At 40.6% G+C, this 16,503-nt stretch overlaps 1 protein-coding gene across 1 annotated transcript; it reads right to left on the bottom strand.

The window, feature by feature from the left end:
- Positions 1-231: 231 nt before the first annotated feature.
- LOC129825297 (ankyrin repeat and SOCS box protein 2-like) lies at positions 232-15,820 on the bottom strand. Its single transcript, XM_055885290.1, has 9 exons — positions 15,656-15,820; positions 14,023-14,337; positions 13,565-13,734; positions 13,262-13,417; positions 7,726-7,971; positions 7,244-7,415; positions 6,545-7,142; positions 6,289-6,442; positions 232-1,068 (listed from the first exon to the last, which is right to left on the bottom strand). Exons 2-9 carry the CDS (start codon positions 14,316-14,318, stop codon positions 920-922), a joined length of 1,941 nt encoding a protein of 646 aa, XP_055741265.1. The 5' UTR covers positions 14,319-14,337; positions 15,656-15,820; the 3' UTR covers positions 232-919.
- Positions 15,821-16,503: the final 683 nt, after the last annotated feature.

Here is a 16,503-nt window from a genome sequence, read left to right as displayed (position 1 = left end):
ACTTTCAGCTATCAGGATAATTTCTTTGACTTCTCGAATGCGAACACATTCAAACCGTTAATATCAAAGATCCACCATCATATTTTTCTGCTAAAGCATCCTTATTTCTATGCCCAACTTCCACTGTTGTGCGTGGTCAAAGAGCTACATTTTTATGTCATCTGACCTGCATCAACATAATGATGTGGCCGGTGACATATTGCTCCTTGGAAGTCCAATATCTTAAAAACTTGACTGCTGACATGCAAAACATTTTGGGACTGTATCAACAGTGGACTAATGAATATAGTTATCCTTTAAGACTTTATTTATACAGTGTTTGACATTGTATGGCTCTACTTAAAGCAAGTACTGATGATATCATTAGCATTACATGAGTCATAATAAATCTGTCAATAAATCTGCAATGTTCATAGAAACATTTACTTTTTTTTTTACATTAAAAACTGAAATAGTTCCACCCACCTGTGGCAACAGACCTTTGTACACAATACAGTACTGAAATCACTATATTCAATTATATAACGGATAGTTCCAGCAAAACAATCTGATTGCCTGAGAAGCATTCCAAGCTGTGGTTCATTTTCTGATACAGGCAACTTCCCTGTACTTTAGTAAAATAAAATCTCACTGCGCAGGGTAAACAATTAATTTATAATCAATAAGAGTCAGAGTTGCTATTGCTAACCAAACTCAAATACCTGCAAGTACATACATTTACACATCATTTACAGTAGATTCATTTGAATGTTACTCCTGCCATTGTAATATCAAATCAAGCCTATTATGCAGTACAGAACTGTGCAAAGAAACATCCCCCCTTCATCTCAACTGGCTTACAATATGCAAAACAATCACATTTATTGAAAACAAGTCACGGAATCTGTGAACTTAGAGTCAACAAAACAAAAATAAATTCCTAGACATCCTGTGAATTTACCTTTTTGTAGTTGAGGAACTTGATTAGTCTTGGTGGGAGGGGCAAGGTGTCAATGTGCCTCAGTCTGGGGATTCCAACCTGCTGATGGATCTTCAGTCTGCACAACTGCATCAGTGAATGTGGTGGCACTGAAAGTGCAAAGAAGTTGCTTATTAACCAACATGGGGAAAAAAACGATAGTACTGTAGTATCCCAGCAAACAGGGGACCATCTAAGGACATTTGGCTATGTTCTCAAAAGGTCCCTTTAAGAGTTTTGGCAAGACGTTATCCCACTGACGTTCTGAGAACGTTCTAGGAATATTAAAACATGACATTGACCTTGGGACGCTAAGAAGACGTTCAGCACAGGTTCCGGTTTGGTTGCAGTACCCAGTAGGGAACGTTTCGAAAAGGTTCCAACTTGGTTCTGATAGGATGTTATCCATGGGCCATTCAATGACCACAAGGGGACGTTTCATGATGGTCAAGGGGATGTTGCATGATGGTCCCAAGGGAATGTTCTCTGGGGGACCTTTGTCTAGTTCCTTGTAAGTTACCAGGATTTCATTGAGGACCATGTTTGGACATTTGTAAGATGTTCTCAAGACATTTGTTTTACCAGTCGTCAGGACATCATGTGATGGTTCCAGGTGTCCCAATCCATTATAAGTAAAGTAATGAAATTGTATGGGGGTTTAAGGTAAGTGGTATGCTGTTCAGCTAAAATAGTAAAATAAATACTTAATCAGTCAAAATAGTGCTGACTTTTCAATATCACTCCACCTGGCATTTGAACTCACAGTCTCTGTACTCGGATACAGTTATATTTTTGCTGCACCACAAAGTCTTCTGACCACAAAGTATTTGCGGTCAGAAGTCCCCTACACATTCATTACCTATGATTAAAAACAAAAACAACGGTGTTTTAAGTGAGAAGTAGGCATTGGTCTGAAGCCTGAAAAATAAAGGAAATTCACATGGACACCGCAATGCTTACTCCACCCATGCTCTACCAAGGTTTTCTAGCACACAGCTTTGGCGTACGACTGTAGCTTAAGATTTAAACTCCTCAAACAGCCTAATTCATACTCTTCAGCGGGATAATAGACTTTACAGTGTCCTGCTATTTCAAACCCCAATCTTCTGGTCTCCGGGTGGTAACGATAACCATTACGCTGCTAACCCTGTAGTAACTGTAGTATTGATTGAACATTTATTTATCTTGCTAGGTTACATTTGTTTTGTCTAAAACAGTTGATGTTTAAAAACGGTCTCATTTATACCTAACCAAGTTAGAAGTATGTCATATTCTTTTCACTGAGCACAGGTAGCACAAGCAAGCAATGAGATCCCACTAATAATTTACAGATGGTCAGTGCTATCTTGAATCCTTGGGACATTCCTACCCTAAACCCTAACCTTAACCCCTACCCTTGCCCTTGCTCTAACCCTAACACTAGTTTCGTCGCACCTAGACTACTGTCTAGCTGTGTGGTCAGGTGCGGCAAAGAAGGACATAAGCAAATTACAGTTGGTCCAAAACAAAGCAGCACATATTGCTCTTAGATGTACATGAAGTGCGAATGTAAATGCCCTGCATGTCAATCTCTCTGGGCTCAAAGTTGAGGAGAGATTGACTGCTTCACTATTGGTCTTTGTGTGAGGTGTTGATGTGTTGAAGGTACCGAACTGTCTGTTAAAGCAGTTGGCACACAGTTTGGACACTCATCGGTATACACAAGACATGCAACCAGAGGTATCTTCACGGTCTCCAGGTCCAGAACAGAGGCTGGGAAACACACAGTATTAAAGAAATTCATGACTAAATGGAACTATCTACCACCCCAGGTAACTCAAGCTAGCAATAAAAACTGATTCAGAAAACTGAAAGAATACATTGCCACACGACGGGAACTGTGAATAGACACAGACATTTTTAAGCATTTTGTATTTTGCATTGTATTATGTATGTGATACGTGGTTGGGATACGACAGGGATATGTATATGTCTCCCTTGGCTGTCGTAAGATGAATGGACTAGCTGTAGGTCATTCTGGATGGGAGCGTCTGCTGAATGGCTAAATTGTAATGTAAATGTAGTTCTATGTACACTGACTGTACAAAGCATTAGGATCATCGCCATTTATGCTGCTGCTCTTGCTTTTCACGAGAGTGGCACGTGTAGCTTGTTTTGGCCAATCATAAGTAATCAAAGCGGCAATAGGCTACAGACATAGAGCCTCTATATGTAGCAAAAGTTAGGAGATATCTAATCAATGGAAGATGGAATTAAAGTGATGGAATTAAAAGTTAAAGGAGAAGGTTAGGCTACATTGACCAACAGGTAGGCTGCTAACTTACTATTTTGAATGGAGTTGTTGTTGTTTGTAACTGTGTAGGATGAGAAAGTGCATGCAACCTCAATTAGCCTAGCTAGCTAGCTAGCTTAACTAGCTTTTTCCGGTTTGACGCAGTCAAGACAGCTCCTACGTATTATTACATCATATTGGATGAGAAATAACCTAACTACTGCAACTATTAGTGTACTATAGTGCGAGTTGGCTTGTTTGGTTGCTGTCTTCTTCTCTCCCTCCCTGCACCTCGTGTCACTTGCTCACACTCACAGTAGCCTACATACATAGTACGGCCACCCTGCTTCCCTCACTCGGATCGGATCAGACCAGACCAGGTTTGGATCGGACCAGGTCTATATGGAATGAGTCTAGTTGTCCTTTGGTCCATTTGGAACGGGTCTCTATATATAAAACATTTATTTACAGTGCCTTCTGAAAGTATGCAGTATTCAGTATTCAGTTGTGCAACTGACTAGGTATCCCCTTTCCCTTACCATTGTGAGAAGTGTTCATCTTCTATTTGTAATAATCATTATAAGTGATGAGTAGGACTATTAAGCAAAGGCAACAGATCTTGATGACTGTTATTTTAAGCGATTGGGTCCCTTTGTGGTGCTGAAAGGACAGCCCCAGGATTGTGCAATGGATGTGGTGCTGAAGGAAGTCTGAAGAATAGCTCTGCCATTCAGCCAGATCAGGAACAAACAACAATCATTTGCAGTATAGTCGAATAGGCCTATGACTACTTGGTATAGCTATTTGTAGGGTTTAGCCTAATGTAAATACAAATACATAAGCACTTTAGTTGCGAGTAGGCATTTCATTGTATTGTGTAGCTTACACTACGTTGTATCATAAATAAACTCTGATTTGATTAGCTTGAACACATGGTTACAACATGCTCTATTACAGAATAAAAGAAAACAGGTGAACTATCAATACATGGCATTTTTCATCTATGCAAATACATTCTATCAAATCAATTGACCAAGAAGTGAAGATAAATCATTACTATGTAGAATTGCAGGAAATTTGTTTTAAAACAGCCATAAAATCTTTATTTTGGTCTGGTATATTCATGCATCACAATAAACTATAATCTTAATGCATTGTTACCCCCAACTTGGCCCAATTCACATTTCCACTTGCCCACCCTGACATACCAAGCTAGAATGGGCCATGTGTCTCAACCAATAGCCAATATAGGCTAAATATCCCAAGCAGGGCTACAGCAACTTCCAGAGAGGGTCAGTCTCTTTGGGCTTTACAGTGGCCACTCTGGTTTGGGTGACCTCGGCAGAACAGTGTCGCTGTAACCAAGTGGTCACATATCGTTCTGGATTTTACTGCGCTAGAGGGGTCCGTAGAGTTTTATGAACATCAAGGAGACACACAGTGAATTTGGATCCTAGATCTCATTGGTCTGATGATAAGTTTCATTTGGCTAAACCCCTTCTCTGTCACACCCTGGCCTTAGTTTTCTTTGTTTTCTGTATTATTTTAGTTAGGTCAGGGTGTGACATGGGGGATGTATGTGTTTTGTATTGTCTAGTTATTTTTTTGTATGTTTATGGGTGCTGTGGTTTAGTTGGTTTAAGTGTCTAGTCTAGGTGTATGCATGTCTATGGTTGCCGAGATTGGTTCTCAATTAGAGACAGCTGTCTATCGTTGTCTCTGATTGGGAACCATATTTAGGCAGCCATATTCATTAGGTAGTTCGTGGGTGATTGTCTATGTGTAGTGTTTAGTGTCAGCACTATTTGTTTGTATAGCTTCACGTTCGTCGGTTTGTTGTTTTGTTTAGTGTGTAAAGTGTTGTTCGTTTTCGTTTCGGCTTCTAATAAAAAGAAGATGTATTGCTATCACGCTGCGCCTTGGTCCTCCTCTCTTCAAAGTTACGACGAGCGTGACACTCTCACTCTGCCAAGCAGCAGGGTAGGTACAGTTCAGTGGAGGCTGGTGGGAGGAGCTATAGTAGGATTGGCTCATTGTAATGGCTGGAATGGAATCAATGGAATGAAGTCAAACGTGGTTTCCATATGTTTGATAGCGTTCCATTTCAGCCATTACAATGAGCCCATCCTCCTATCAATCAAATTTCAAATCAAATTTATTTATAAAGCCCTTCTTATATCAGCTGATGTCACAAAGTGCTGTACAGAAACCCAGCCTAAAACCCCAAACAGCCAGCAATGCAGGTGTAGAAGCACGGTGGCTAGGAAAAACTCCCTAGAAAGGCCAGAACCTAGGAAGAAACCTAGAGAGGAACCAGGCTATGAGGGGTGGCCAGTTCTCTTCTGGCTGTGCCGGGTGGAGATTATAACAGAACACGTTTATAACAGAACAGAACACGCTAACGTTAGCTAGCTACACGGTTGACACTGCAGCTAGCTAGCTTAGCCAGTTAATCTAGTGGCAACTTAATGTTTATTAATTAGCTATTGCCACACACATCTGATTAATCAGAATCAGTTCGCTGAGGCAATAGATCATCTTTGGGAGAGACGTGAGTGAGAGAACGATTAAGTGAATTAATAAAGTTTGGGTGGCATTCAGCTTTGAAATCTGCACATTTTGAGTTATGGTTTGCGTGTTATCAGTAGTAGGGGTAGTGAATTCATGTTGGCTTTAAACTGGCAAGGAAAGTTAGTCTACAAAACTGAAAGCTACCCGTATCTTCTTGCATTGTAAAGTGTTCTAGTCTGTATGGACATTGCTTTGCAAACAGGAATGAACAGTTAAAATATTTCTACATGCCATGTTGCATCATTCAAGTGTGGTAACCTCTGTGCAGCATGAATGGGGAGCTAACATGATGCAGCCCAGACTCCTAGTGCAGCCTAAGTGGAGCAGGCATGATGCGCTCACGCTATAACGGGTACATTGGCTTGTATGCTACAGTTTGACAGTAGTAACAAAAGTAACAAAAATTCTAGTACCCATTTTTCATGTTCTAATATTGAGAACTGAAGCTTCGGTATATTGTGTAACTCTATGGTGTAAGCTCACTTACTTGCTTTCACCTTGATTCCTGCCCAGTCATGGTAGCTATCCAGGTTCTCGATCAGCCGGGAGCAGAGTTTTACATGGCCAACGTAATCCAGGAGCACATCTATGATGGGTCCTGCCCAGCGGCTAATTGTCGGATCGGAGATTGCCTCACAGAACTGAAAATGAAGGGCTCAAATTGGATTCAAAGAACAACCTGAGATGGAATTGGAAACTAATAGACCAGCAAACCATCTACATTGCACATTAACCCAACCTACCTGGACGCAAGTGTTGCGTCGAGCTTCGTCCTCATCAGTAACGTAGCGCACAGTTTCGCCGAAGATGCTGACCCTTCTTGAAGTTTTCAGGGGTGGGTGTGGCTTGCTGCCATATGTGCAATCAAAACAGGAAAGGGCATCACAGCCATTGGACATCAGATACTTCAGATAGTTCAGGATGTGCAGATACTTCATACCGAGCATGACCACTGCCGGGAAGGAGCAGGGGTGTGTGGGGATGGACGCATTCATGTTAGCTCCATGCTCCACCAGAGCGGTGATCATCTCCATGTAACCCTGCCTCACAGCGACAAGAAGAGGGTTGAACATGTCAAGGTTGGGGTTTGCGCCTGCATCCAGAAGCATTTCAGCGGCCTCTAGGTTGCTGTTGGAGACAGCAAAGTAGAGTGCTGTGCTGCGATGATCCTCATACATTTTCGATCGGTCTTCTGCGAGCTGGAAATTGACGTCATAGCCTGCCTCGATAAGGATCTCCAGGATCCAGTCCCGGTTGTGCTCGGCAGCCAGGTGGAGGGGACTGATGCCACTGCGTTGAACTTTGACCTTGCTGGTGGCAGGGATCAGCATGGACACAATGCTACAGAAGGGAAGCACAGGGATCAAATTGAAAGGGAAATGTTTTGCTTGAAGAGAAACCAATGCTTTAAATTAACCAATCAATCAATTCATTGCACTCACTCAAAATGTCCTTTCTGGACAGCAATATGAAGAGGCAGGAGGCCAGACTTGGTTGCTCGGTTAGCATCTGCTTTATGAGATAGAAGCAGTTCCACAACTTCCTTGTAGCCATTCTTACTTGCCTCATACAGAGGTGTTTCCCCATCCCTTGCCTGGCAGTTTATATCAGCACCTACAATACACAAGAGCATACACAACATTTATACAATGTTGAAATAAAAGAAAACTGGCAACACCACAACATCACTAGCAACAGATGGTCTGCATGCTTAATGGTTATTATAAATTCTATTCATGCCATTGTAAAGAACATAATCCTTTCTCCAAGATGTAGGAAACCCATCAACAAGGGTTTGGACATAAAATAGTTCAGGTTCAATATGTTAGGAACTTGTTGTGCTTAAGATCCCAGACTGCATCTTTAAAACAAGTAATTAAAAATAATCTTGAAGCTGGCTTGTGAAAATTTGAAAACCACTCACCTTTGCTAATCAAGAAGTGCAACACGTCCACTCCCCCATTCTGTGTTGCCATATAGAAAGGTTCCATCCTGTAATTATTGACTGCATTAAGCTTGGCCCCGGCCTCCAACAACATCTGGCAAATTTCCACGTTCGCATGCCCGGCTGCTTCATGGAGAGGTGTCACACCCTGAACACAAGCCTTGTGTACTGAGGCTCCATACTTCAGGAGGTGGTCTACAATCTCCACATTGGACTTCTCACAAGCTGAAAACACATTGTGACAAACAACACAGGTAATTTTGGTTGGATATTGCTGTTTGTAAAACATAAGCTGATTGTGTAACAGTGGTGGAATTCGCCAGTATGACCAGTAACCTAGCTTGAGACCTGGAGACTTGTCTTAGCCCCAAGAGCTAACACCTACAGATGTCAGATCTTAATATGACCCATTTCGTCGCAGAAGGAAAATAATCCTGCAGTAGGAGGATTTGAATGTATATTTCATATTTTTAATCGCCGCCAGGGGGCAGCTGGAATCGGTGTTTGTAGGCTATACAATAAATTAGTCTGCAGGTCCACTGGGCATCAGTAAAGTAGCCTATGTAGGCTGCGTGAAGGCTACAGCGTGTCTCGTGTGAATTCTTATGTGGATTATAATAAATTGACAATATTTGTATGGGTAAATGTACATTTCTTTTGGGAAAATATTTGTTTATATCAAGTATATGTTGAAGGCAACCAATAGGCAGAATAAATGTTTGGTTGTCTCAGTGCCTGTGTGGTCCAGCAGGTACAGCCACTGACCATGGCATACATATGTTAAAGTAGGCATGGGTTCAATTCTGGCCCACTACTACCCTCTGAATTTTTGGAGAAACAAGTACTTTTCTAGTTATTCTCTGTGGGTTGTACTTATACTCTTACTAGTAATTTCTAATGCTCAGAGCACGCAGGACCCCTTACCGGCAAATTATGAACTACAAACTCAAAAGAATCATGATTCTACAAGTCTCTCGTTCACCAAATGGGGCTTGTTATTTGTGCTGTCTATTGATACCTTTGAAACGAGGTCTAGTTGCGGCCACAACCGGACTAGATTGTGAACCACTCTTGGCGGAATGACACTGCTCGGCTCGGCATGCCTGCTCCGTGCTCCGCCCCAAATGCGATGCTACATCCAAGGACGTTAGAGCAGCGAAAAAATTCAGATTGAGTTGTAAGGCAACTGCTTGATGCCGCGAGGGAGATTAGCACAATATTGTTAGCGAACTGCAGCAGCCCCCAAAAGTTTTGAGCAGAGGCAGACTGAGTGCGTTTTGGTTGTACGAAAAGCTGTGTCCATCAAGTAACATTCAATAATCAATTAATAGCATTCATTCTTGCACCATGTGATCAATTATCAGTTCTAAACATGTCTATTTCCTCTCGTGTACATGATAGACAGTTACTGGTTGGAGCACATCTCTGTAGCTGCTGAGCTGGAGGAGCACGTATTAATCCTGCTGTAGAATTTATTGTGGCCAGCAGACTAAAATGAACGAGTAACTTGGAAAAAAATGTATTGTGACTCTTGTCAGTTAGAAGAGTCATTCAAAAAGTAAGAATTGTTCGCGAACTGCACATCACTAGTCTTCACTCCTGAGGATTTCTTGTTCTTGGGTTCTTAGCCAGACGCGATCAAAGATAAATTGCACTTTAATGACCTTCTGCCTTTGTAATATGATATACTTCTGGAGTATGATAAGCATTTCGAAGACACACTATGTACTCAAAGTATGTGGACAAATTAGTGGATTCGGCTATTTCAGTCACACCCGTTGCTGACAGGTGTAAAAAATCAGGTACACAGCCATACAATCTCCATGGACAAACATGGGCAGTAGAATGGCCTTACTGAAGAGCTCAGTGGCTTTAAATGTGGCACTGTCATAGGATGCCACCTTTCCAACAAGTCAGTTTGTCAAATTCCTGCCCTGCTAGAGCTGCCCGAGTCAACTGTAAGTGCTGTTATTGAAGTAGAAATGTCTAGGAGCAACAATGTCTCAGCTGCGAAGTGGTAGGCCACACAAGCTTCCAGAACAGGAACACCTAAAAATCCTCTGTCCTCTGTTGCAACACTCACTAACGAGTTCCAAACTGCCTCTGGAAGCAACGTCAACACAATAACTGTTTGTCAGGATCTTTATGCAATGGGTTTCCATGGCCAAGCAGCCGCACACAAGCTTAAGATCACAATGCACAATACCAAGTGTCGGCAGGAGTGGTGTAAAGTTCCACGCCATTGGACTCTGGAGCAGCTGAATCATGCTTGAGTAATGAATCACACTTCACCATCTGCCAGTCCGACAGACGAATCTGGGTTTGGCGGATGCCATGAGAAAGCTACCTGCCCCAATGCATAGTGCCAACTGTAAAGTTTGGTGGAATATAAATAATGGTCTGTGGCTGTTTTTCATGGTTCGGGCTAGGCCCCTTAGTTCCAGTGAAGGGAAATCTTAACGCTACAGCATGCAATGACATTCTAGATGATTCTGTGCTTCCAACTTTTTGGAAGTTTGAGGAAGGCCCTTTCCTGTTTCGACATGACAATTCAGCCGTGCACAAAGCGAGGTCCATAGAGAAATGGTTTATCGAGATCGTTGTGGAAGAACTTGACTGTCCCTAACCTCAACCCTATCAAACACCTTTGGGATGAATTGAAAGCTGACTGCGAGCCAAGCCTAATCGCCCAACATCAGTGCCCAACCTCACTAACGCTTTTGTGGTTGTATGAAAGCAAGTCTCCACAGCAATGATCCAATGTCTAGTGGAAAGCCTTCCCAGAAGAGTGGAGGCTGTTATAGCATCAAAGGGGGGACCAACTCCATATTAATGCCCATGATTTTGGAATGGATGTTCGACGAGCAGGTGTCCACATACTTTTGATCATGTACTGTATAATTATGCTGTTGCAATTGTGTTTTGAGGACAAGTGTAAATCAAATGTCGAGGTAGATAACTAGCTAGCTAGTTAGCTTTGGCTAATCCAGAATGTCAAAGAAAAAGTTACGCATTGGGGGCCTCCTGAGTGACGCAGTGGTCTAAGACTCTACATCACAGTGCTTGCTGTGACACTAGAGATCCTGGTTTAAGTCCAGGCTCTGTCGCAACCGGCCATGACAGGGAGAACCATGGGGCAGCACACAGTTGGCCCTAGCGTTGTCTGGTTTAGGAGAGGGGTTGCCCGGCAAGGATATCCTTGTACTATCACGCTCTAGCTTTTCCTGTGGCTTGCGGAGCGCATGCCCGGTTGCCAGGTGTAAGGGGTTTCCTCCGACATATTGGTGTGGCTGGCTTCCGGGTTTAGCAGGCATTGTGTCAAGAAGCAGTGTGGCTTGGTTGGGTTGTGTTTCAGAGGATGCACGGCTTTAGACCTTTGCCTCTCCAGAGTCCGTACAGGAGTTGCAGCGAGGGGACAAGACTGTAACTACCAATTGGGGAGAAAAATAGGTTAAAATAAGTTAAATCTCGTGTTTTTAGTTCCCCATATGATCTATGTTTGTCGGCCAACTAGCCAACTTGTCAGTGGCGTAAAGAGTGAACAGATTAATCAGATGTGTGTGGCAATAGCGAACTAATTATTTTGGCAATAAACATTAGGTTGCCACTAGATAAGCTGGCTAAGCTAGCTTGCTGCAGAGTCAAACGTGTAGCTAGCTAATGTTAGCTAGATCAACGGGTCAGTCCACAGCAACATTCTCCTACGCATTGCACTCTCTCTCTCTCTCTCTCTGTCTGTCTGTGCCCAAATGTCATCTCAGTAAGCGTCATTCTGGCAACAATGGCTGACACTTAATTAACCTGCCATAGAATTCTCAAGTCACATGATGATATGGTGTGTGAACCTCCCACTACGACTTGGGAAACCATGCAGTTTCTTAGGCTACAAATGATTATGATTAACTTCACAGACAGGGTGGTGATAGTGCACGGTGAGGATCTTGATTCTCCTTTCCAATAAATATCGAGGGTCTTATTCTGGTGACATGATGATCGATGCTTTACTGCCATTTGACAATGACAAATAATCTCGCTCTTATCCATAATAATTTCATCATGTATGATAGACTAGATTACCGGCACTGTCTCTGCGAGCTGTTAACTAGAGCTCAAGTGTCAAGACCAGAGTAGGCACATTTGCTATTTAATGCAACAGTGCTGTGACAAAACTATCAGTAGAGTTGAAAATGTAAGGTAAACACATTGAACTTCAGATTTTTATTCGGTACATGAAAACTTAAGTGAAAAAGTACATTTTGTGTGCACTTTGTTATCACGCACAAGTCCGTTTGGTGGAAACATACCACTGGTGGGAAATGCGCATATTTTCTCCATGCGGATATTTTCATGAAACTGTTGCCAATTGGATGGACACCTTGCTATAGAAGTAAAGTATTTACCTGGCACTTTATTTAAATGGAAACTAATGTTGGTATAGCCTACCCTACTGACTGTTATTATTTTATTATTCATGTTATCCATAAGTGCCTAGTATGGTTATTTCTTATCAAGATCTGGGGTAAATTAACCCTGGACTGTCCATATTTGAAATGTGTAACTACATCAAGTCAATCGGTGGATTGCATCATTAGTACCAGAAGAGCTTGGGCCGGAATCAAACCCTTGGGATACACTAGACACACTAAGTTATAGCCTAGTGGAGAACAATATCCAGTGGTGGAAAAAATACCCAATTGTCGTATTTGAGTCAAAGTAAAGATACCTTAATAGAAAATGACTCAAGTAAAAGTCACCCAGTAAAATATTACTTTAGTAAAAGTCTAAAAGTATTTGGTTTTAAAAATACTTAAGTATCAAAAGTAAAAGTAAAGGTCGAAATAATTTCAAATTCCTTATTTTATGCAAAGCAGATGGCACCATTTTCTTGTTTTTTTTAAATTACGGATAGGCAGGGGCACACTCCAGCACTCACATAGTTTACAAACGAATCATTTGTGTTTCGTAAGTCCGCCAGATCAGGTAGTAGGGATGACCAGGGATGTTCTCTTGATAAGTAGGTGAATTTGACCATTTACCTGTCCTGCTAAGCATTCAAAATGTAAGAAGTACTTTTGGGTGTCAGGGAAAATGTATGGAGTAAAAAGTACATAATTTTCTTTAGGAATGTAGTGAAGTAAAGTACAGATACCCCCAAAAACTACTTAAGTAGTACTTGAAAGTATTTTAACTTAAGTATTTTGCACCTTTGCTAATATCTATATTGTGTTATTAAAATGACAGTTGTTGATGTGTATGACTGCATTTCAGATACATTTTGGTACATTTGAATGTTGCAGTAATAGGACCTATACCTAGTGTTTGAGGAAGCGAGAACATTATTTTAAGCTAGCGAGCCCTGATCCCGATGACTTGACTGCCCCCGCATGGAGAGAAAGAAAACTGCTTTTTTTTTAGCCACTAGTGAGGGACATTTGAATTTCCTGATGCATCAGGAAAATTCTCTGCGACAAAAGAGTGATCAAGTTAAGATCTAACATCTGTAGGATTTATTTACCTTTGATGAGTGGTGTTTCTCCATTCTTATTGGCAATGTCTGGATTGGCACCTCTGTCCAGAAGGCACTCCACACAGTTCACTTGTTGAAAGACAGCAGCCAAAAGAAGTGGGGTCTGATTGTAACTACCACATGTGTTCACCATACCAGGATGGGCTATAGGAACGACAACAGAACTTTGTGACCCAAGAAAATGAAAAATAATCAGCATGTACTGATAAAGGATCTGCCTGAGATTCAACAGACTTGTGTGTATAAAATAGAAGCCATTCTCAATTACACTTGTCTTTATTTCACTCTCACCTCTTAATATAATCTTGAGGCATTCTTTTTGACCGTAATATGCAGCTTCGTGGAGTGAAATCCATCCTTCCTCATCTGGTATCAAGAGACTCATTGGGTTGCATTTCACTATCTCTTTCAAAGCCTTTAAATCACCATTCTTGATCACATTCACCAGGGGTCTCGCATCTCTAAAGCATAGACAAAGATGAAGGGGAAATTTGTCATTCAATTTAGTGTCATTGTGGATCTCGCTACACATTAGCGGCATCAGGACACACATTTGTGGAATACCTGTATTACTGCTGTCCCTGTTAGGGAAATGTATCAATACTCACCATCTGATTTCTATGTTGGGCATTTTGGAATTATAATACACTGTGCACCAACTTAATGCTCATCAAAATAATAATTGTTTTCACACTCATCCTTTCTGGCATACATACTGTCAAAATAGGTTAAAGGGTTGACAGACTCACATAATAGGGTCTGCTGATGGAAGGTTTGCAGGTGATGGGTTTGGATGTGGGTTGGCTGGGTTGGGATTGGCTCGGGGAAAGTCATACATGTGCCTTGTTGCAGAGGGGAGCCTGACACGGGTCGTAAATTGGTTTGGCTGGTAATTGCGTTGTCGATCCACAGATTGTGATGATTGAATTGACCCAATAGAGTTGTTGTCCTCAATGAGGCTGCGATCGATGGCCAGCTTCATCAGCTCCTCATCTGACAGGACACTGTAAAGACTGTAGTCATCAAAACCTGTAGGGGTGACCATTGCTCCAGATATGGTTGATCTGGTTGCAAGGATATAAAAGTCACGACAATGAAACTTACGTAACCAAAATCACCAACAGCATGTGCACATCAAAGTAAAATGGCTAAAAATGAAAAAAAGAATAATACAGATTTTATATGAAAACCAATATATGACTTCAGTCAAAACTCATGATCATTAAGGATTCAGATTTTATATGAAAACCAATATGACTTCAGTCAAAACTCATGATCATTAAGGATTCAGATTTTATATGAAAACCAATATATGACTTCAGTCAAAACTCATGATCATTAAGGATTCAGATTTTCTATGAAAACCAATATATGACTTCAGTCAAAACTCATGATCATTAAGGATTCAGATTTTATTGGCCCCATATTTAAGTAATAGTATACATTTCCGCTTCAATGTTGGTATCAATTGCCATTTATTTTTTATTAGCCTGTAATACTCATGTAACTTGAGTGTGTCAACAAGATGCGAAACACTGCACAAGTAGTTGCTGAAATTTCCTGCACATGTACTAATGTCAAAGAGGTAATTCAATACAACTTTCAGTTCAAATATTGCAGATAATTCTTTTTGCCAAGTCAGTGTTGTGGGCATATAGTGTATTGTTTTAGCCTAGGACTAACACACCTTTATTCTACTTGCCACCAAGCTCTTGATAAGTGTTAATGCTGGGATATAACATAAATATGCACATCATAAAACTCATTTCAAACAGACAGTGGGAACTTAAGTCAAAAGCTTAAGGGAGAGCAAAATGATTTTTTCTTTAAATTGATTTGAAGCTGTACATCATTTGTTTACAAAGTCTCCTATGGCAACATAAACAATGGAGCAGTATATCTTTAGTTTTTGGATATGATAACGTAACATACATTAGCTGTACCAATCTCATTATATCATATTCCTACCATAAATGGAAATTACAGAAAATCTTAGACTGTAATGTCGATGGCAAACCACATGGTTAGGGTTAGGTTAATTCATGACATTTCTTGATGTAATTTCTTTGCAGCAACTATACCAGGATCCAATTTTAAATAATAATTCAACCATTTCTTTCCACGAAGTCATTGTTTTCTAGAGCATTGTTTTGAGGGGGTGCAGTATTAAGATACATCTGAGCAATAACTTACTAGCTGGTTACCAAAGTAATTTTGCTGAAGGAAACTTAGTGTAAATTGCAATCAATGAAAATATGCATGCATGAAGTCCTTATACAGCTTAGTAATAACATGGTTATTAGCATAAACAGAAACTAATGTGGCTGAAGGCAATTTAGTCAAGTTTAAAATAAAATAAACATACAGACATGCTATCGCTACCTTTTAGAGTCGGCAGTGTGCAGTCAAAACACTGTAACTGTAGACCAGCAGTTGTTAGATTGTAGTTATCGAGGCGATGAGGATTTGAAAATGTCTTTTACTCTGAGTGGTCCTCCATGCGAATGAAGAGAAAGCAGCAGCTCCAATGTTCATGATATATTCCAAAGTGGGTCTTGATTTCATGTTTTGACAAGCTGACCTATAACCACAAAGTTTGATTGCATGTGTTGCTCAGAATAGGGATGCCCTACTTCAGATATGGCATGGTTTATGCTGACAGCTAAGTTCCTAGATGGGGGTGGGGGAGTGTGTAGATGGGGATAATATTTAGGTTATACCAAGGATCTCTCAACAAAAAAAACATTTTTAAACAATATTTGTCACATACATGTTTTTAGTAGATGTTATTGCGGGTGTAACGAAATGCTTGTGTTTCTAGCTCTAACAGTGCAGTAATATCTAACAAGTCATATCTAACAATACACACAATCGAAAGTAAAGGAATGGAATTAAGAATATATATTTAGATATTTGATTTAACATTTTAGGACCCTTGTAGGTATAATATATATATATATATATTTGATGAAACATTGAATTTGGCCTTACTACTATTAGCCCATAGAAACGCATTGAATAACACATTAATGCATAGCAAAACAGATAGTCAAAAATAAATAAAAAGGAATTATGTTTTGAAGTGTCTGTCCTATATCTGAAAGATATAAGAAAGCTCAGGAAATAGTTTAAAAAAATACCCATACCACTTTTTTGGACACAAAACTACTTCAATACTTCCATTCATTTTTAAACCAGTGTCGGGCTACCTTTGTACATGTTTGTGAGAT

Source organism: Salvelinus fontinalis, chromosome 27 (genome assembly GCF_029448725.1).
Source record: "Salvelinus fontinalis isolate EN_2023a chromosome 27, ASM2944872v1, whole genome shotgun sequence".
Classification (NCBI taxonomy): domain Eukaryota; kingdom Metazoa; phylum Chordata; class Actinopteri; order Salmoniformes; family Salmonidae; genus Salvelinus; species Salvelinus fontinalis.
Note: the sequence above shows the minus strand (reverse complement) of the source record. Positions and strands in the feature narration are given on the sequence as shown.

Coding starts and splice junctions, on each gene's coding strand:
- LOC129825297 (XM_055885290.1), bottom strand. CDS start 14,318: ATGGTCACCCCTACAGGTTTTGATGACTACAGTCTTTACAGTGTCCTG. Junction 13,735..14,022: donor CCATCAGCAGACCCTATTAT/GTGAGTCTGTCA, acceptor TCTATGCTTTAG/AGATGCGAGACCCCTGGTGA. Junction 6,443..6,544: donor GACGCAACACTTGCGTCCAG/GTAGGTTGGGTT, acceptor CTTCATTTTCAG/TTCTGTGAGGCAATCTCCGA.